The sequence below is a fragment of the Oncorhynchus masou genome, chromosome 19 (assembly GCF_036934945.1).
Source record: "Oncorhynchus masou masou isolate Uvic2021 chromosome 19, UVic_Omas_1.1, whole genome shotgun sequence".
NCBI classification, from domain to species: Eukaryota; Metazoa; Chordata; class Actinopteri; order Salmoniformes; family Salmonidae; genus Oncorhynchus; species Oncorhynchus masou.
The window spans coordinates 9,893,174-9,914,563 of record NC_088230.1 but is presented as its reverse complement, the minus strand read 5'-3'; the positions used below and the strand labels follow the sequence as shown (position 1 = coordinate 9,914,563).

Sequence of the window (21,390 nt, the reverse complement as noted above, 5' to 3'; positions counted from 1 at the left end):
TGGATTCAGCTTGAATGTGTTTTGATAAAACCAGGAAGTGGCATAGTCAAGGGGCATTCTGTTTGGCATTTGTGCCTGGTTATTACCTTTGCTTGCCCGTTGCTTGATCGTTAACATTTCTACCCCAGTCATTCTGGCTTTCTTCATGGCTGAGGTGGCACGGGGGCAACCAGAAAGACTGAGGAAAAAATGAATATACACTACTGGTGAATAAAATCATGTGACTCCAACCCTGCTGGTCTCAACCATAATTTACATTATTGATCCAGTACTTGGTTACATTTAGACACAGTTTCTCATCTACACCAGAGCCATGCAGAGCGCCACCCACCTCCGATGGGTCAGGAAGCTCCCGCTGACATGTCCTGATCCATCGCAGCCCGGGGTCGGGCACGACATGCCATCTGTTTTCCCGGACTTCCATGCAAACTGGGAGCCGTTGACGTAGCCATCCTTCTGCCGCTTGGCCGCCAGGGGGCAGCCTGACGCACTGCGGTGAGATGCGTATTTCCCCGTCACGTGACCCTGTCCATCACAGCCTGGGACTGGACACCTGCGGACAGAAGGGGGTCACAAAGGTTAGTCAGGACACGACCACGCTCTCCTCACTTGCAGCACACCTGTCCCTGATAAATGTCATCCACACAATACAAAGACAACTAGAAAAAGATTAGCTACTCTAATGAAAACGGTCTCCGGTTAAAAGACATTTACCCGTGGTTCTACATTGTCCTTCAGAGTGACATTTGGGCTGATTAGAATTAGCACAGTGTGTCTGCGGGCCGCTCCACCCCGACAGTGGAGAGGTCAGTGTTAATTATGATTGCAATGTTAATGATGATGGTACATCCAGTCAACCTCGCAGGGATAGAGGTGGCAGCAACAGCTGTGCAGAGATTGGGAAGTGATTGGTGAAAGGGTAGCGTGGTACTGGTCAGGCTCCGTGTTAAGCGGTGGAGCGCACGGTGTCTCCAGTGCTCGTTCACAGCCCGGTGCGCTATATCCCAGCTCCTCGCATCGGCCGGGCTAGAGTGGGCATCCAGCCAGGGCGGATGGTGCCGGCTCAGCACTCCTGGCCTCCAGTGCGTCTCTACGGCCCAGGATATCCTGCGCCGGCTCTGCGCACTGTGTCTCCGGTGCGTATCCACAGCCCAGTACGTCCTGTGCCAACACCCCGCAGTTGCCGGGCAAGGGTGAGCATCCAGCCAGGAAGGGAGGTGCCAGCTCTACGCTCCAGACCTCCAGTGCGCCTCCTTGGCCCAGTATATCCTGCACCGGCTCTACGCACAGTGTATCCGGTGCCTACTCCACGGACCAGGTTTCCTGTGTGTCTCCCCAGCCTGGTGAGTCCGGTGCCTGTTCCACGGACCAGGCTTCCTGTGTGTCTCCCCAGCCTGGTGAGTCCGGTGCCTGTTCCACGGACCAGGCTTCCTGTGTGTCTCCCCAGCCTGGTGTGTCCGGTGCCTGTTCCACGGACCAGGCTTCCTGTGTGTCTCCCCAGCCTGGTGAGTCTGGTGCCTGTTCCACGGACCAGGCTTCCTGTGTGTCTCCCCAGCCTGGTGAGTCCGGTGCCTGTTCCACGGACCAGGCTTCCTGTGTGTCTCCCCAGCCTGGTGTGTCCGGTGCCTGTTCCACGGACCAGGCTTCCTGTGTGTCTCCCCAGCCTGGTGAGTCTGGTGCCTGTTCCACGGACCAGGCTTCCTGTGTGTCTCCCCAGCCTGGTGAGTCCGGTGCCTGTTCCACGGACCAGGCTTCCTGTGTGTCTCCCCAGCCTGGTGAGTCCGGTGCCTGTTCCACGGACCAGGCTTCCTGTGTGTCTCCCCAGCCTGGTGAGTCCTGTACCTGCTGCACAAAGCCTCCAGTGATGATCCATGGCACGAAGCCTCCAGTGATGATAAATGGCACGAAGCCTCCAGTGATGATCCATGGCACGAAGCTTCCAGTGATGATCCATGGCACGAAGCCTCCAGTGATGATCCATGGCACAAAGCCTCCAACGACGGCCTCCAGTCCGGAGCCTCCAGCGACGGCCTCCAGTCCGGGGCCCGCAACGAGGGTCCCCAGTCCGGGGCCAGCAGCGAGGGTCCCCAGTCCGGGGCCCGCAATGAGGGTCCCCAGTCCGGGGTCAGCGGCGGGGGTCCCCGCACCAGAGGCGACACCAAAGTGGGGTGAGCCAGAGGTGGAGCGGGGTCTACGTCCCGCACCAGAGCCGCCACCGCGGATAGATGCCCACCTGGACCCCCCCCATAGGTTCAGGGGGGGGTACTGTCACGCCCTGACCTTAGAGAGCCTTTTGATGTCTCTATTTGGTTTGGTCAGGGTGTGATTTGGGTGGGCATTCTATGTTCTTTATTTCTAGGTTTTGTGTTTCTGTGTTTTGGCCGGGTACGGTTCTCAATCAGGGACAGCTGTCTATCGTTGTCTCTGATTGGGAATCATACTTAGGCAGCCTGTTTTGCCACCTTAGCTTCTGGGATGTTGTTTTTTGTTAGCTCTGCGTGGCCTATGGAACGTGGAAGTTTTTTTGTTGTTTTGTTTGGTGTTCGGATTTAATAAAGAATCATGAACACGTACCACGCTGCACTTTGGTCCACTCCTTCCGACGGGCGTTACACAAACTCACCAAGATGCTATACTACTATCCGTTCCAACCCTCACCTAATTGGCTCCTGGTCGTCCTTGTCCTCCTTGCTGTGCAGTATCTTGATCCCGCTCTTCTTCGCCCGTGGACAGCCTGACAGACTAGAGGGGAAAGGTCTTGTGCAGTTCACTACCATCTTAAGAGTATGAGTACAACATCAGTACATTTGCAGTTCATCAAAAGACAAATCACATCTCAGAATGATAGCTCTGTAAAGTTGGTATCAGATGTTTTCAAGACAAGCCATGTCACCTATACACTACTGTTCAAAAGTCCGGGGTCACTTAAAAATGTCCTTGTTTTTGAAAGCACATTTTTGTCCATTCAAATAACATAAAATTAATCAGAAATACAGTGTAGACTTTGTTAATGTTGTAAATGACTATTGTAGCTGGAAACGGCTGATATTCTTTTCAATGGAATATCTACATAGGGGTACATAGGCCCATTATCAGCAACCATCACTCCTGTGTTCCAATGGTACGTTGTGTTAGGTAATCCAAGTTTATAATTTTAAAAGGCTAATTGATCATTAGAAAACCCTTTTGCAATTATGTTAGCACAGCTGAAAACTGTTGTCCTGATTAAAGAAGCAATACAAATTACCTTCTTTAGACTAGTTGCGTATCTGGAGCATCAGCATTTGTTGGTTTGATTACAGGCTTAAAATGGCCAGAAACAAATAACTTTATTCTGAAACTCGTCAGTCTATACTTGTTCTGAGAAATGAAGGCTATTCCATGTGATAAATTGCCAAGAAACGGAAGATCTCGTACAATGCTGTGTAGTACTCCCTTAACAGAACACCGCAAACGGGCTCTAACCAGAATAGAGAGAGGAGTGGGAGGCCCCGGTGCACAACTGAGCAAGAGGACAAGTACATTAGAGCGTCTAGTTTGAGAAACAGAAGCCTGACAAGTCCTCAACTGGTAGGTTCATTAAATAGTACCCGCAAAACACCAGTCTCAACATCAAGTCTCCACGCATTGCGCCGACAGGAACAAACATCTTTCTGGTAAGAAGAGGGGCGGGGGCGTATGCCTTATGGCTAACGAGACGTGGTGTGATCACAGAAACATACAGGAACTCAAATCCTTCTGTTCACCTGATTTAGAATTCCTCACAATCAAATGTAGACCGCATTATCTACCAAGAGAATTCTCTTCGATTATAATCACAGCCGTATATATTCCCCCCCAAGCAGACACATCGATGGCTCTGAACGAACTTTATTTGACTCTTTGCAAACTGGAATCCATACATCCTGAGACTGCATTCATTGTCGCTGGGGATTTTAACAAGGCTAATCTGAAAACAAGACACCCTAAATTGTATCAGCATATCGATTGAGCTACCAGGGCTGGCAAAACCTTGGATCATTGTTATTCTATCTTCCGCGACGCATATAAGGCCCTGCCCCGCCCTCCTTTCGGAAAAGCTGACCACGACTCCATTTTGCTGATCCCTGCCTACAGACAGAAACTAAAACAAGAAGAGCCCACGCTGAGGTCTGTCCAATGCTGGTCCGACCAAGCTGATTCCACACTCCAAGACTGCTTCCATCACGTGGACTGGGACATGTTTCGTATTGCGTCAGACAACAACATTGATGAATACGCTGATTCGGTGTGTGAGTTCATTAGAACGTGCGTTGAAGATGTCGTTCCCATAGCAACAATTAAAACATTCCCTAACCAGAAACCGTGGATTGATGGCAGCATTCGTGTGAAACTGAAAGCGCGAACCACTGCTTTTAATCAGGGCAAGGTGACTGGTAACATGACCGAATACAAACAGTGCAGCTATTCCCTCCGCAAGGCTATCAAACAAGTTAAGCGTCAGTATAGAGACAAAGTAGAATCTCAATTCAACGGCTCAGACACAACAGGTATGTGGCAGGGGCTACAGTCAAACTACAAGAAGAAAACCAGCCCAGTCACGGACCAGGATGTCTTGCTCCCAGGCAGACTAAATAACTTTTTTGCCCGCTTTGAGGACAATACAGTGCCACTGAAACCGGCCTGCAACGAAAACATGCGGTCTCTCCTTCACTGCAGCCGAGGTGAGTAAAACATTTAAACATGTTAACCCTCGCAAGGCTGCAGGCCCAGACGGCATCCCCAGCCGCGCCCTCAGAGCATGCGCAGACCAGCTGGCTGGTGTGTTTACGGACATATTCAATCAATCCCTATACCAGTCTGCTGTTCCCACATGCTTCAAGAGGGCCACCATTGTTCCTGTTCCCAAGAAAGCTAAGGTAACTGAGCTAAACGACTACCGCCCCCATAGCACTCACTTCCGTCATCATGAAGTGCTTTGAGAGACAGCTCGGCATTTAACACCATAGTACCCTCCAAGCTCGTCATCAAGCTTGAGACCCTGGGTCTCGACCCCGCCCTGTGCAACTGGGTACTGGACTTCCTGACGGGCCGCCCCCAGGTGGTGAGGGTAGGCAACAACATCTCCACACCGCTGATCCTCAACACTGGGGCACCACAAGTGTGCGGTCTGAGCCCTCTCCTGTACTCCCTGTTCACCCACGACTGCGTGGCCACGCACGCCTCCAACTCAATCATCAAGTTTGCGGACGGCACAACAGTGGTAGGCTTGATTACCAACAATGACGAGACGGCCTACAGGGAGGAGGTGAGGGCCCTCGGAGTGTGTTGTCAGGAAAATAACCTCACACTCAACGTCAACAAAACTAAGGAGATGATTGTGGACTTCAGGAAACAGCAGAGGGAACACCCCCCTATCCACATCGATGGAACAGTAGTGGAGAGGGTAGTAAGTTTTAAGTTCCTCGGCATACACATTACAGACAAACTGAATTGGTCCACTCACACAGACAGCATCGTGAAGAAGGCGCTGCAGCGCCTCTTCAACCTCAGGAGGCTGAAGAAATTCGGCTTGTCACCAAAAGCACTCACAAACTTCTACAGATGCACAATCGAGAGCATCCTGGCGGGCTGTATCACCGCCTGGTACGGCAACTGCTCCACCCACAACCGTAAGGCTCTCCAGAGGGTAGTGAGGTCTGCACAACGCATCACCGGGGGCAAATTACCTGCCCTCCAGGACACCTACACCACCCGATGTTACAGGAAGGCCATAAACATCATCAAGGACAACAACCACCCGAGCCACTGCCTGTTCACCCCGCTATCATCCAGAAGGCGAGGTCAGTACAGGTGCATCAAAGCTGGGACCGAGAGACTGAAGAACAGCTTCTATCTCAAGGCCATCAGACTGTTAAACAGCAACTACTAACATTGAGTGGCTGCTGCCAACACACTGACTCAACTCCGCCACTTTAATAATGGGAATTGATGGGAAATTATGTAAAATATATCACTAGCCACTTTAAACAATGCTACCTAATATAATGTTTACATACCCTACATTATTCATCTCATATGTATACGTATATACTGTACTCTATATCATCTACTGCATCCTTATGTAATACATGTATCACTAGCCACTTTAACTATGCCACTTTGTTTACATACTCATCTCATATGTATATACTGTACTCGATACCATCTACTGTATCTGCCTATGCTGCTCTGTACCATCACTCATTCATATATCTTTATGTACATATTCTTTATCCCCTTACACTGTGTATAAGCAATTCGTTTTGGAATTGTTAGTTAGATTACTTGTTGGTTATTACTGCATTGTCGGAACTAGAAGCACAAGCATTTCGCTACACTCGCATTAACATCTGCTAACCATGTGTATGTGACAAATAAAATTTGATTTGATTTGATTTGAACAGTGAAGAGGTGACTCCGGGATGCTGGCCTCCAGTGTCTGTGTCCTTTTGCCCATCTTAATCTTTTATTTTTATTGGCCAGTCTGAGATATGGCTTTTTCTTTGCAACTCTGCCTAATAGGCCAGTATCCTGGAGTCGCCTCTTCACTGTTGACGTTGAGACTGGTGTTTTGCAGGTACTATTTAATGAAGCTGCCAGTTGAGGACTTGTGAGGCATCTGTTTCTCAAACTAGTGCTTTTCTTTCAAAAACAAGGACATTTCTAAGTGACCCCAAACTTTTGAGGTAGTGTACATGCATATACGGTAACAAATGACTATCAGAGCTCAGTGATGCTGAAAACAGAGAAGTCTAAACAATCCATACAAATGTCAGGTATGCACTACAAAATAGGTAATATACTGTATATGTATCTATGCATCACTGTCTTCTACAATCTGAAATGTTAGGGGCTGCTGAATATCCTGCGTGGCTTTTTGTCATTATGATGGGTTGCAAGCTACCTCCTGTGCGAGGCGTAGTTCCCAGTGATGTGTCCAGACCCGTCACATGCCGGAGTGGGACACCTGGGGCAGAGGGGACAAGGAGAGTGACTACAGGGTACTGGGTAATACCAAAGCTGACAGCGTCAACACTTATCAGGCTATTGGTCTGCTGGGCTATGTAAAGACTAAAATATAGAATGCACAATTGTCTCTATCAGAGACACTGGATAAACAGGGGTTATGCTTACTTGAGGTCTTGGGCATTAGTTGTCATCATACTGCGGATGCTTTTGTCAGCTAACTGGCAGTTTGAGAGACTAGAGAACACACAGACATACAATGACAACATCAGATGTGGAAAATGGTCACTAGGTAAAGCGGGTATAATGAATGTCAAGTAGTTAAAAGGGGATGACAAAATAAGCTTGTTTTGGTCTTACGTGATGAGTTCCTTCTTGCCCTCCTTGCAGGCGGAGTACTTGTGTTTGGGGCTGGGCATGGTCACGTCCCCTCCATAGTGCTGCTCATCCAGAAGGTCCTGGAATGGGTCCAGGTCATCGACCTGGTGGAGGGATGAAAAAAAGGAAGACTACATCATGTCATCATATAGCCTATGACCGTAACATTGGCATATTCACACATCCTACATTTTTTTTTTCAATTAGCACACGATTACAATTCATACTCATATTCACATCCCACACATCTCACATCCCATTTTTTTCAAATACTCAGCAAGATCCAATTTCTTGGTATCAAGCAATCCTGAAGAAACCCTCTCCCCTCACTCTCAATGCTCATGCCCCCCCTGAAAATGTTTCATCCATGCCTTATTAGCAAGCCCAATTACGGTTATGACTACACCCCTTCAACTTCAAGATTTTTAATCTGACATTGCAAGTGTATCAAATTACTGCATGGGTTGCTTGTGTAATATCAGAGATTCGAGTACAACGTGTAAAGATGATCTATCAGGCACCAACTATATAATGATGCTGAGCCTTAATGTATCTCACAAACTGTGAATCCACAATTGTGTGTGTTAAGCAGTCATTGGGTGAATCTCAAATGTATTTCCTTGATTCCACTTCTCCTCTTTCCTTTCCACTTTCTCAGAGGGGAGGAACCTCAGATCTTCTGCTCCAATGTGCTTTGGGAAGGAGACAATGAGGGAGGATGTGAGGTATCAAGGAAAACAATTGAGATTCACTCATTGAGTCAATGCAGTACCGGTAGCATCAACTAGATGTCAGTGAAAGACTATCAGTGGATACTGGATACCCCCCCCCCAAATCAAATCACCATTACCTGTGTGCTGCCGGTCTATGGCTCATTAAGGAATTTTGAACACTCGCAGAGAGTAAAATATTTTCTGGATAAGCCACCTTTGAATTGTGCCTCCACTGCAAGAGACCATTGGAGTATAATAGAGGACTATTCTGTTCAATAGATAAAAATTTTGAACACAAAAAAAACACATTACCCCATAACTACATTACCCATAATGCTGCGGCCCTTCCCCATACCTCTTTGTGATCGTCGTCAGTGATGCGCTTGATCTTGGTGTAGTCCACGGGCAGGTCCCAGCAGTCGGCCTCACTCATCTGGTAGCAGCGGCTGCTGTTGAGCAGGGCCTGCCGCTGGGGGGACATGGGCTGCAGGGGCGTCAGCACCGTGCCACTCCCCTCAGGACCCCCAGGCTGCCCACGGCTCACACTCAGGTCCAGGGTACTGTTGTCATCCACGTCCCCATCAGGACTCTGTCAGAGAGAGGGAGATGGATGGAGGGAGGGAGGGAGGGAGGGATGAAGAGAGAAGGGGGGAGAGGGAGGTAAATAGAATGAAAGAAAGATGAGAAGGAGAAGAGAGAAGGAGGAGCCCGATGAGGAGATTGTAGGAGGTAAAGAGGAGAGAGAGAGAATGAGAGAGAGAATGGAGAGGATTGATAGAGGGAGAGAAGCAGAGAGAGAAAGCGAGGGAGAGAATAATTACTCCTCCTCTTTGGCCCACTCTGCAGCCCGCACTGTGGTGGAGAGGAGATTAATGTACAACACAGGGAATATCCCCGCGGCGCTCTGATGATGATGATGATGATGATGACGACGATGGTGCACACAGAGACAGACTGCGCCAGAGCAAGACCATGTCCTCGCAGAGAGGTCACTCTCTTGCCTCTGCACAGGGGGCATGATTGCTAGAAAGAGACCGAGAGAGGGAGTGTGAGAGTGAGAGAGAGAGAGAGAGAGAGAGAGAGAGAGAGAGAGAGAGAGAGAGAGAGAGAGGCAACTGAAATGCTCATTGATCCATTCCAGGCTGTCTTAAAAAGCCAAGGGCTCCAGTCCACCGCGCCCAATGCATCTCTTTGTCTCACAGTGTTAGATACTCTACTGATCTCATGGCTGTGCTTGCCCTGCACCGGGGCTCTGAATTAAAAATATATATTGGTAGCAGCGGTGCACCATTGGTAGCATAACATCAAATTTAGGAGCACCAGAAAATACGGTTTTATTGTATCTACTAAGATATAGCCTATGTGAATTCTAGTTCCTTCTGAAGCACAAGTTGTGCCCTAGAATTTAAAAACAAATGTAACCATGTAAATACATTTGTTGATATAAAGAAAGCAAAAATGTTGATACAAATACTTGTCATTGAAATTAAAAAGTCATTCGTGGAGAATTAGGTCTCTACATTGTGTAAAAGCACTATTTTCCTATTGAGATGCATTGCATTGAATATTGTGAACTGTTTCTTTAAGAATGTCAAGTTTGTGATAATGACATGCAAGATATCTGACATGTATTCATTGCTATGACCATTGATCTCCTCAAGAGGCTATCCCTTTTCCTTTCTTTCTGTGTCCCCAAATGTTTGCATATACTGGTAAAGTTACCAGGTTGTCAGCTAACTATTTAATGAGGTAACAAACATGATTGAACAAGGTGTAAAACAAATGCCGGCCCACAAGTAGTTTTAGAATGGCCCACGACATGATTTGTAAATGTAAAAAAAATATATACTGTATATATACATACTGTATATATTTAGGATATTCTTTTTTGCAGGGTGATCCCAAATTAAAACTCCTGGTCAAACAGCATATTTTGCCAAATTGGTCGCTCTTTAGCGCAGGCTGTACCCCATAATGAAATGAATGTGCCGCACAGAATCACAGGACGCCAGGCCAGACTGCGTTATTCTGTAATAAGCAAAGCTGCAAAGCCTAAATGATATGGCATAGAAAAGCCTCTGACACCTAACCTTGTGGAGGAGGCCTCTGACTCATTGTTGACTGAATCAGACAAGGGCCCACTTTTCACTAGAATTGACTCAGGGTGGCAGTAAGGAAGATATAATATCCCCTATTTTGTCAGAGATACAATGCAAATGTGGTCTGATAGATTGAAAGAGCAATACAGAAAGGCAGAAAGATAGGGGAAATAAATAGACTGAAAATGAGAAAGATAAGGGGAAATAAATAGACTGAAAATGAGAAAGATAAGGGGAAATAAATAGACTGAAAGGGAGAAAGATAAGAGGAAATAAATAGACTGAAAGGGATAAGGATAAGGGGAAATAAATAGACTGAAAGGGAGAAAGATAGGGGATATAAATAGACTGAAAGGGAGAAAGATAAGAGGAAATAAATAGACTGAAAGGGATAAGGATAAGGGGAAATAAATAGACTGAAAGGGAGAAAGATAGGGGATATAAATAGACTGAAAGGGAGAAAGATAAGGGAAATAAATAGACTGAAAGGGATAAGGATAAGGGGAAATAAATAGACTGAAAGGGAGAAAGATAGGGGAAATAAATAGACTGAAAGTGAGAAAGATAGGGGAAATAAATAGACTGAAAGGGAGAAAGATAAGGGAAATAAATAGACTGAAAGAGAGAAAGATGGGGTGGAGAAAGAGAGCGAGAGCAGTGAGGGAGAAAGAGGGCAGAAAAGGAGGGCGGAAAGACAGAGTGAGAGAAGGGAAGAGAGGCTCAGAGAAAGAGAGAGCAAGATAAAGAGAGAGAAGGGATGTTGTACAGAGAGAGAGAGAGAGAGAGAGAGAGAGAGAGAGAGAGAGAGAGAGAGAGAGAGAGAGAGAAAAAAAGCAAGAGAGAGCTACGCAACGCCCCTGAGGCGGAGCTGGAGCCTGCCGGGTGAGTGTGAGCATGAGTCTGGGGCGTAGTCCTCCCTACCTGGGAGAGGAGATCCTGGGGCTTGCCTCCCAGGCCGTGGGGCATCTCCCTGCAGCGCGTGGACAGGTTGAGGATGGCCGTGGCGGCCATGTGGGCAGCCTCCATGTCGTGTGTGTAGTCGAAGCTGCTTTTGCTGCAGGTGCTGCTGGCGCTGCTGCCGCCCCCTCCCCCTCCGCAGCTCAGACTGCTGCTGCTGGGAGCGTAACTGCTCGTCGTGCTGCTGGCTGGGCTCTTACAGTAGCGCTTGGCTGCAGGGAGGGAGCACACCATACAGATCATATACAGACATATAGACACACATACGGTATACACATACAGTGCAGCCATCAGGGACAGGACATCATCCATGCACACACACACCCACACACACATACAGTACATAGATAAAGTCACACACAATGATGCCGAAGGCCAGATTTTGGCCCCACAAATTTAAAAAAATTCAGAGATGTATAAAAAGACATGAAATATAGAAAAATGTAAAGAATATATATATATATACACATTCTGTATATATAGATATAGATAGAAAGATAGGTAGATAGATCATTTCTAACACCTACAGAGAAGTCTTCCAGTGGATGGTTTGCTCCACGGTGAATGCTGTGTCAGAGCAAATGATTGTGCTCTTGGTTGGAGAACGAGGTGAGGGAGACAGAGATGGAGAGCGCGAGGAGAGTGCTAGGAGGGAGAGAGAGAGCGCGAGCGAGCGAGAGGGATGGGAGCGGTGTGACAAGTGAGTAGGGGCTTCACAGTAAGGGTTTGTAGGCAGCAGAGTGTGTGAGCGAGCCGGGGGAAACCAGAAACCTGCCCTAAAAGCATCTCCACGCTACAGGGAGAGAAAAACCTTGCATCCAGCAGCTTGAAAATGCATCAGGGCTAAGGAAATGGGCGCTGTTCTATATTTATCTCCAATCTGGATTGGAGTTGTTCCATCTGATATGAACTATGCCATGCATTATCAAATTGATGGAAATGAAATATAGCCTCGAAAATTGGGTTTTAGGAATACACATTTCAATCGTTTCTTTGCATTGTATATGTGTTGCATAGAGTTATTCAACACATGTACCCCATTGTCTTAGCAGTGATCTAGAATCTGGGAGTAATGTTTGTGTTCCTGTCTGTGTTTGTGCATGTGTGTGTGGGCGCCTGCATGCGTGTGCCAACATGCGTGCTTGCACGTGTGTGTGTGTGTGTGTGCATGCGTGAGAGTGCATAGGCAGTCATTCCCTACCGTCATATCCCTTAGACGAGAAGTCCCGTCCTTGGGGCTTGGGGACCAGGCCTCTCTTCCCCCCACCGTAGATGTGTTGCTGGCTGTCATAGCCTTGGCCATAGTCGAAGCTGGTCTTGGAGTATTTCTCCAGCTCCTTGGCCAGGTTGGAGCGCGGCGTGCTGGTGGAGACGTTATTTTTGTAACCGTACTGTGGGATCTCCAGCTGTTTCACAAAGCACATTGGCCTGGAAGATAACCATGGACAGGGGGGCCGTGTTTGTGTACACGCGGTGAGAGCGGTCTGACTGTCTGACTGCATGGTGTACGTCCTTACTGAACCACTAGGGGGACTTCATTTGTAAGAGCAAAATCATGAGAGCTACTACGGTCGGCTATGTCCTGTCTATTGTATGTACAATGTACATGATGTTACCGTATGTTCTCCCTTTCTACGTCTATATGAGGTATGAGAGATTGATGCAGGTCAGAGGTTACATTCACGGCTACCAGGAATGCACTGGGATGAGCGGGAAGGCTGGGGGAGTGGTGGTCATGTGATGAGGGTGTGAGTGAGTACCTCAACACACGGTCTGAAGCCTGGTTGGACTTGGGGCCCCCGTCACATGGGATGTGCTTCTCCTGGACTTTAACCATCTTCTCTGCAGCAGCGATGGGGCACCCCGAGAGACTGTAACAGCATTCACAAAACAGAGTGAGGCCTAATTGGCCAGAGCACACACACACATGCACACAAATGCATGTACGTACGCAAGCAAGCACACACACACACACACACACACACACACACACACACACACACACACACACACACACACACACACACACACACACACACACACACACACACACACACACACACACACACACACACACACACACACACACACACATCACTTGCACAGACATGTACCCCCCACACACCTACACAGTCTGCCTCACCGATAACAGACACATCCAGTCAATCAGCTAAATTTGGCTTTGATTTAAACAGAATTACAAATGTCCTGCTATACGATGGGGCCCCACATATGAATTATGTATTTTCTATGGCCTAGTTCTTAATTGCAAAGCCGGAGCTTTGCAGATACATTTTATTGGCTGCCTGGGCAAGAGGGGCTGCTGAGCTTAGCTATATACCTCAGTCTTTTCAGGCATTCTGGGTAGGCGCTGTGGGGAGAACTAATTCACAACAATGCCAGCTACTGTACAGCCTCATATCTTCCCCTATCACCTCTCCCCCTTTTGCTTCCTCATCCTCTATTTTCTCCTCGTTTTATTCCCCTTTCTCCCTCACATTTGCACTTCTTACAGTATATGAGAGTATTTTTTCAAATGAACCTGGACTCAGTGGTAGACGTAACGTAGTAAATGTAAATCTGGGACACTCCAACTAGTATGATATGTTAAGTTTTGAATGGTATGTATTAATTAGTGGATGCCCATCATCCTTTTTGTATGATATGTTACGGATTCCAATTGGTACAATATGTTAAGAATTGCAATTTGTCCATTATGTTACGAATTTACTAAACATTTAATATGTTACGAATTCCAATTTGTTGTGGCTAATGCTACCATTAGCTAGGTGTTAGCTGGCTAATTTTAGCTGGCTAAAGTTTAGGGGTAAAAGTTAGGTTTAAGGTTAAGGTTAGGGTTAAGGTTAGGAGTTAACGGGTAAAGGTTAGGGTTAGGGAAAGGGTTAGCTAACATGCTAAGTAGTTGCAAACTAGCTAAAAAGTAGTAAGTAATTGCAAAGGAGCTAATTAGCTACAATGCTAAAGTTATCTGTGATCAGAATTGAACACGCAACCTTTGGGTTGCTAGACATTTGCGTTATACGCCCACCCATCCGGCACGACCAACCATCCTACTATAGTTTTTGCCTTAAATAACCTTCTGTCTTATGTAACCATACCAAATGTAACATATCATACTAATTTGATTTGATTTATGTTTACTATGTTACGTCTAGTTTATGAGACCAGGTTGTTCATACACATACAAATCAGTCGTTCTCACAAACAAACCATCGCTGCTTTTGTGTGTGAGACAAATGTGGTGCCGGGGGCCTCTCCTAATCATTTCATATCCATGTGTGAAATAAAAATGTTATACGGCCAGCCCCGTAACACACACACACACACACACACACACACACACACACACACACACACACACACACACACACACACACACACACACACACACACACACACACACACACACACACGCACACTCGCATACAGACGCGCACAGAAATCTGTGAGGACCATGTGACAACCTGACAGAAGGACTGCTGTCAGTATCATAGTTTCCATGACAACAGCGAGGAGGAGAGAAACGAGAGACACAAAAGCTATACATCTCCATTTTTTTTCTCCATTTTGTTATGCACTGCTCCCCAATCCTACTAATGACTACACGGTGTGTGTGTGCCAGTCCCACAAGATGTGTTCTATATAACATGGCCTAGAGCAACTGCGGGTGGAGAGGGAGGTGTGTGTTTATGTGCATGCTTGTGTGTGTGTGTGTGCATTGTGTATTCATAGTGTATGCCTTGTGTGTGATTTTGTCTGCGTACCTACAGAATGTACAGTGCCTTTAGAATGTATTCACACCCCTTTTTCCACATTTTGTGGTGCTACAGACTGAATAAAAATATATAAAAAATGTCACTGGCCTACACACGATATCCCATAATGTCAAAGTGGAATTATGTTTTTCGAAATGTTTACAAATGAATAACAAATGAAAAGACCACACATTATCTGTAAGGTCCCTCAGTCGAGCAGTGAATTAATTACATTTTGGATCAATATACCCAGCCACTACAAAGATACAGGCGTGCTTCCAAACTCAGTTGCCGGAGATGAAGGAAACCTCTTAATCATTTCACCATGAGGCATTATAGGGTATTATGTCTAGATCAGTGACACAAAGTCTCAATTCAGGCTGTAACACAACAAAATGTGTAAAAGTCAATGGGTGTAAATTCTGAAGGCACTGTACCTGCTGACAATAGAATCCTCACCCTGAGACACACCGTACCTCGTGGCAGACTCCTATGGCACCCCCACATATACCCGTTTTGAACCCCTTTTTCTCTTTCTTAGATCCTGGACAGAGACACCATTTTTATTATTATATTCTATCAGACTATAGATTGACTCCACTATTGTCTTTCTTATTGTCTCTCCCAGTGCATGCTCTGCCTAGTTGTCGGCCACTCACCTGCGGTGGGAGTTCCTGTTGCTATTGACATGGCCACGCCCCGAGCAGCCAGGAGTAGGGCACTTTAGAACATTTTCATACATTGCAAGAACTTAGGACAGATAGGGAGAGGTGAGAGACAGCAAGGGGTTAGGAGCACCCAGAGTCAGTGGTTATTGTTCAACTATTATTAGGTAGTGAGCGGAGTAAGTGGCATGCACTGTTAAAATGTAACGTTGATGCTCATGCAGGCAGCAAAAAAAAGAATGGATTCAATCAATCAGCATTCAGAGGTAGTCGGGCATGTTGTTAGTCATTCGGCAGAATCTTGATAGAACAATCAGGTGGGATTGAAAACGGTATCGAGGCAGACGTTAGCTGTACTAACCAATGTTACATGGTACGTTATGTCCTTTACTGAAGCAGAGTTAGAGGTACGTCGGGTCAACATAAGCAGTCTCACAAAGTGATGTGCATGCTATTAGGTATCTGGTCTATGGAGGAGACATTACTTTGTGTGCAGGCATGAACAGTGATCAAGCAGGGTGAACGCAAATGAGAGTGAGGGCAGCCCCATGCTGATCGGAAGACGACCTTGTGTGTCAACCCAAAACAAGAACCATTGAAGGGCAATTGCTGGAAAAGAGTTACCCAGAAACTCAACAGAAAATGAGATCCAACTGAAAAATGCAGGCGATGGGAGGGCAATGCTCAATCCAGTCTCCCCAAGCAGGACGTAAGATGTTTTCAATGGGACTTACTCTCTGGTGGCACCCTGTCCTTGTGGGGGCAGCCTGACAGGCTCCTGTGGTGGGGGTAGAGTCCCGTGACGTGGCCTGTCCCATCGCAGCCCGGGGTCGGACACTTACTCTCCTTCTTGTCCCCCCTTGCAGAATCTACCAAGAAGAACAATATTGGGGGTTTAAAAAGTCATCTCACTATCTAGGTGAGCATTGCATCCAGGGTACTACAGTATGTCACCGCTATTAATGGAATGTCCCATTACACTGTTGTTTAATTTACTGCATTTAGAGTGTCATAAATTCATATGGGTTTTTAACAGTATTATCCCACCAAATTGGCCCTAGTAGTTAGGAGGTGGTAAGAAGCAAACACTTAGAAAAAAAGTTGCTATCTAGAACCTAAAAGGGTTCTTTGGCTGTCCCCATAGGACAACCCTTTAAATAACCCTTTTTGGCTCCAGGTATCTCCCCTTTGGGTTTCCACAGAGGAACCCAAACTGGTTCAACCAGGAACCAAAAAGGGTTCTACCTGGAAGACAGCCGAAGAACCCTTTGAAAACTTTTTTTTCTAAGAGTGCAGACTACTCTCACCTGTTTAACATGTAATGGCAAGCCCCCCCCCCCCCCCCCCCCCACACACACACACACACACACTCTCTCACATAGGAAAATTGGTGCAATTGTCCAATCCCAACACCCCAGAAATGCAATTTCATATTTCATAAAAAATTTACACTCGCTATGGCGATAACACAGAATGACTAAGCCTGTGTGAAACTGGCTTATCAGCAGTTCTCCCATGTGTATATCTGGAGCTCGCTATCGCACCCATCTCCACCAATCGTCAATGGTGCCCCCAAGGACACGGCTCAAACCCAACCATGTTGAGCACAGACTGTGTGTATGAGCATTGTCCCAAAATGTTTTTTATTCTGAAATACTAATCAGTAGTCCCGACCCCATGGCAAACATTAGAAAAAAGGCCATAGTCCCTTCCTTTGATGATGAAGACTTTGAATTTAAAATTATTAATTGAGAATAGATTTTTAGAATGTCATTATGGCCTTTGGAAAAAACAAATAGCATGTCGACAGATCTGTAGGGTCCTACCAGAGCCTTATACACATAGTATAGCCAGCTATGTGTTCTCGAGACTGAAATTATGCATACTAATCCTATTCCTTGAGAATTCCCCCCACTCGCTTCCTGTGCTAATGGAAGATAATTACATACTATTACAGTACATATCTGTGATAACCGACGATGGGTGGCACTTATTAATAGTCGTGCCATTCAATGGTCTGTGGCTACTGATGGCAAGATGTGTTGTTGGAGGCTTAGAACAACGGGCAGAATTATCTAGAGAAATGACTTCAAATGGCTTTGGATTTCAACTACTAAAATGTCCCCTTTGGTTCAACCAGAGCAGACCAGTATCTGCAGTATTTCACTTTTAGATCAACGTCCTTTGTGTCCATTGGAATGTCACTCAAAACACAGCATCACAATCCAACAATCATGAACGCCATGTGCCACCGCCACCCCCCTGATGCTAGCGTAATGACCCTATCTGAAACGCTCCCCACTGATCTGCTTTGAAGCTTTCTTATGGGTTAATAAATGCACACACAGAGACGGTACGACTCACTCCCACAGGCGGTGGGGGTGTGTATCAGAGTGGATTTAAAAGAAATAGGCCGTGGATGGAATCCCGCAGATGAGATTTGCTGTCCTAACGGGCCTTGCAGATTGCCATTACTCATGCCTGACAAGCCAAGCCTCTGATGTTAGCATGCCGGCCTATTTAACAACATAAGCTTGCAGTCGATGCTGCTGCTGCCACTGCGATATGCAGCGTTGAGACCAGCCAGGGGAAATGTGTCCGTCTCCTCCCAGCGAGGAGCTGAACTACTGGGCAGGGGTCAAGCAAACGTCCAATGTTATTAGATTCATGAGCGAAATAAGACGTCAGTTATAATGCTTGATGTTACGCAAGTCTGTTACTGCGGGGCCTGTTGGTGCCTGTTGAAACACTATCAGTAGGCCAGGGCCTGTTAGCCTTTGAGTGCTAATTAAATACAGAGGCGGTCCAGATTGACTGAAATGCAGTTAGCACTGTGTGGATCATCAATACTGTACACAACAGGGTGAGGATACTAGCTGACATGTCGTGAATGGGTGTGTTGAGATTTTCAGGGAGTGGTTACCTTTAGGGTAGTATGCTCTCTTTGACCCATCGTGGTGCATTCTGGACTTGCGCTCCTCCGCCCCGCTGCTCTGTCTGGGGCTGTGCTCGCCGTGGTGGTGGTGATGATGATTGTCCCTTCGGGCCACCATATGATGTCCCTCCGAGGCCATGCGATCCCTCATGACCTTGGCTCGCTCTGACTCCATGGCGATGGCCTTCTCCAGCAGGGACAGGTTGCCTTTGGTCATGTCGAAGGCCTCGTCCGAGCGGTCCGAGGCCACCGACGTGGTGTCCTCGTCCCCGTCCTGGTGGCAGCTGGCCGAGTAGCCCCCCCTGGAGGCCGGGCTCAGCTGTTCTTCCAGCTTCATCAGGTTGACCATGTCCGAGTAGCTGCGCTCCAGGGACCCACGCTCGTCTGGCTGCTGGCCCTCCTGGAAGCTCTCGTACCTGGGCAGGTGGTGGGCCTGAGCCGGAGGCTGGTGCTGAGCCTGGTGGTGGTGGTGGCCGGTTTGATGCTGTAGGTGGTGGTGGGACTGGTTAGGGTGGTGGTTCTGATGGGCCTGGTGGTGTTGCAGGCCGGGGTGTCCAAGGCGGTCGGATGGCGACGTCTCGCTCAGCTTGCGGGCCAGGTCGAAGCACTGGTTCCTCAGACACTCCAGACTGCTGAGGCACACCTCCTCCTCGCTCTCCTCAGCCTGACCCCTGACGCCATGGTGGTGGGGTCGCCCATTGGGATGCCTGCCATCCTCCAAACCGGTGCCTTCTGGGTAGCCATCGTCGGGGAGCACAGCGCCATGGCCCTGCGCCAACAGCTTGAGCGAATCCACCGTCTCCCTGACCACGTCGCTGTCCAGATCCACGCTCAGCTTGCCCTTCCTGCCCCCGCCGCGCTCGTTGCCCTCTTCATCATCATCATCATCATCATCATCATCATCATCGTCCTCGCCGGCACTGTTGGAGGAGTTGCTGTTCATCTCTGATTCGGTCATGGCCTGGTAGGCGGCGTCCTCTGCGATCTTCCCCAGGTTGAGAAGGGACTTGGCCACCAGCTCATCATAGTTTTCATACTCTTCACCATTAGGGCCAACGTTAGGGCCAGGGGCACTGTTGTTGATGTTATCCTTCTGTCCCGTAGGGTGATGCTTTGATTGTCCGCCATTTTTGTGCCGGTTCTCTGTGGTCAGGAAAGGAAGGATAGACCTTTCAGCCCTTACTATAGTTGGGTAGATGAAGAACTAGCCCGTCATAGTTTAATTCTTTGAGATATTAATATAATATTCAACATTTTTCAAAAACATTTATGCCAGTTATGTGATGTTTGCTGACTACTAAGCCCTTAAATGGCCTCAATGTATTAATGTATATTTGTTTGGATATTAATGATCACATTGAATTGATTATGTTAGAGAGCTTTAAGGGACAATCTGCAGTTGCTACGTCCGTTTTTGGACTTATGTCTTAATATAACTTAGTATAACTTAATATAACTGAACTAAGTTCAACTGCTGTACACCATCAGAATCCAAAATATAACTGTGTTTTACTCCAATGATTGTGTCTTAAAACGTGTTTAAAACTATCATTTTGATATCATGGGTGTTCAGTCCTTGCATCCTTAGCGCTGCATTTGAGAGTGGTTACATTACACCAACCCCATCCCTCAGCTTTTTACTGAAACAGTGTCAGGGAGGAACCTTTGTTATTGTTTCAACTGCTGATTGCCCCTTTTATAGTTTGATGTTGTAGACAGGGTTCTAAAAAAAAAAAAAAAAAAAAAAACAAACATGACTGAACAAGGTGTAAAACAAATGGTTAACAACCCGCGAATAGTTTTTGAACGCTCACGACATGGTTTATGAGTGTAAAATGCGGGCCCCCAAAGAAAAAACATTGCGTCAGTAATATGGGTCAGATCTTTTGAACTGTTTGGACTAGAAACAAACAGTTTTCGCTGTAGAAATTGTGCAAGTATGACGCTAACGAATCTGCGCCCAGGAAACAATAGTAGCCTTATCATAAAATATATAAATATATATATAGAGAGAGGGAGAGAGAGAGAATTTTGGGAGGGACTGGTGTTCCCAAACTAAAACCGCAGGTCATATAGCAAAATATTTTTTATACTAAACTGGTCGCACTTTAGAGTCCCCCCCCAAAAAAATCCCTCAAATAAATCCAAAGATATACTAATGAACCAAATGCTTTCTAATTCTTCCATTCTTCACAAAACATATAAGAACCATGTAACACCCTCACCTAATACGTTTCAGTGTTGGTTTTAGGGACAGCGGCAAATGAAACAGCGGGAGGGAATGAGAGAGACGTATATGAGGTGTTCTGATTCGGGAGCCCAAAATATCCTCGAGAGAAGCCATTTCCATGGGAGGAGGGGGGTGGGGGGGGAGACTGAGCACATGTGACACGTCCGCTGAGACGGAGGGGGGGGGGAGAGGGGAAAGGGAGTTAACTCAGAGAGCTCCTCTCTCCATTGCTCTTGAAGGCACTGTCAGAAACGATTGAGGACACGCAGAGGGAGCGAGAGCGAAGGAGAGGGCTGATGGAGGGAGAGCAGGCGCATCTGGTTCACTGAAGGTAGAGGACCTCTTACTACACCCCCCTCTCCTCCCGAGGACCTTGTTGGTCACATGTTCCCAGATTGACCATCATGCCTCTCTCCCTCAACCCAGACAGTCCCATTTCAACAACTCAATTCTCTCTGGGATATTATGCCTCCATCTCGCCATGATTGGGTATGGCTTTCACTGGCCATATCAAAGGTGCACGGCGTTGATAAGAAGTATATCCTAGACTCAGGGATGTCATTTCTAGTAGCAGCTTATTAGTGTGGCAAATAACTCCCAGCTCCACCCAACACTATTACCCCCTCTTATTTCCCCAGAAAACAGAACAT

General features: G+C 47.0%; 1 protein-coding gene across 2 annotated transcripts in view; it reads right to left on the bottom strand.

Moving 5' to 3' along the window:
• myt1la (myelin transcription factor 1-like, a) overlaps positions 1-21,390 on the bottom strand; it is a 54,855-nt gene that overhangs the window by 5,292 nt on the left and 28,173 nt on the right. Inside the window, exons 7-19 of one of the 2 annotated variants that reach the window (XM_064924904.1) lie at positions 18,499-19,653; positions 16,310-16,444; positions 15,570-15,660; positions 12,895-13,005; positions 12,336-12,562; positions 11,099-11,346; positions 8,434-8,667; positions 7,348-7,469; positions 7,156-7,224; positions 6,926-6,988; positions 2,659-2,742; positions 332-553; positions 87-178 (exon numbers count right to left, since the gene is read on the bottom strand). In XM_064924904.1, the coding sequence (XP_064780976.1) occupies positions 87-178; positions 332-553; positions 2,659-2,742; positions 6,926-6,988; positions 7,156-7,224; positions 7,348-7,469; positions 8,434-8,667; positions 11,099-11,346; positions 12,336-12,562; positions 12,895-13,005; positions 15,570-15,660; positions 16,310-16,444; positions 18,499-19,653 (2,853 nt within the window). Of the gene's footprint in view, positions 1-86; positions 179-331; positions 554-2,658; positions 2,778-6,925; positions 6,989-7,155; positions 7,225-7,347; positions 7,497-8,433; positions 8,668-11,098; positions 11,347-12,335; positions 12,563-12,894; positions 13,006-15,569; positions 15,661-16,309; positions 16,445-18,498; positions 19,654-21,390 lie in introns of those variants that run through there. The other variant, XM_064924903.1, reaches the window with a different exon arrangement.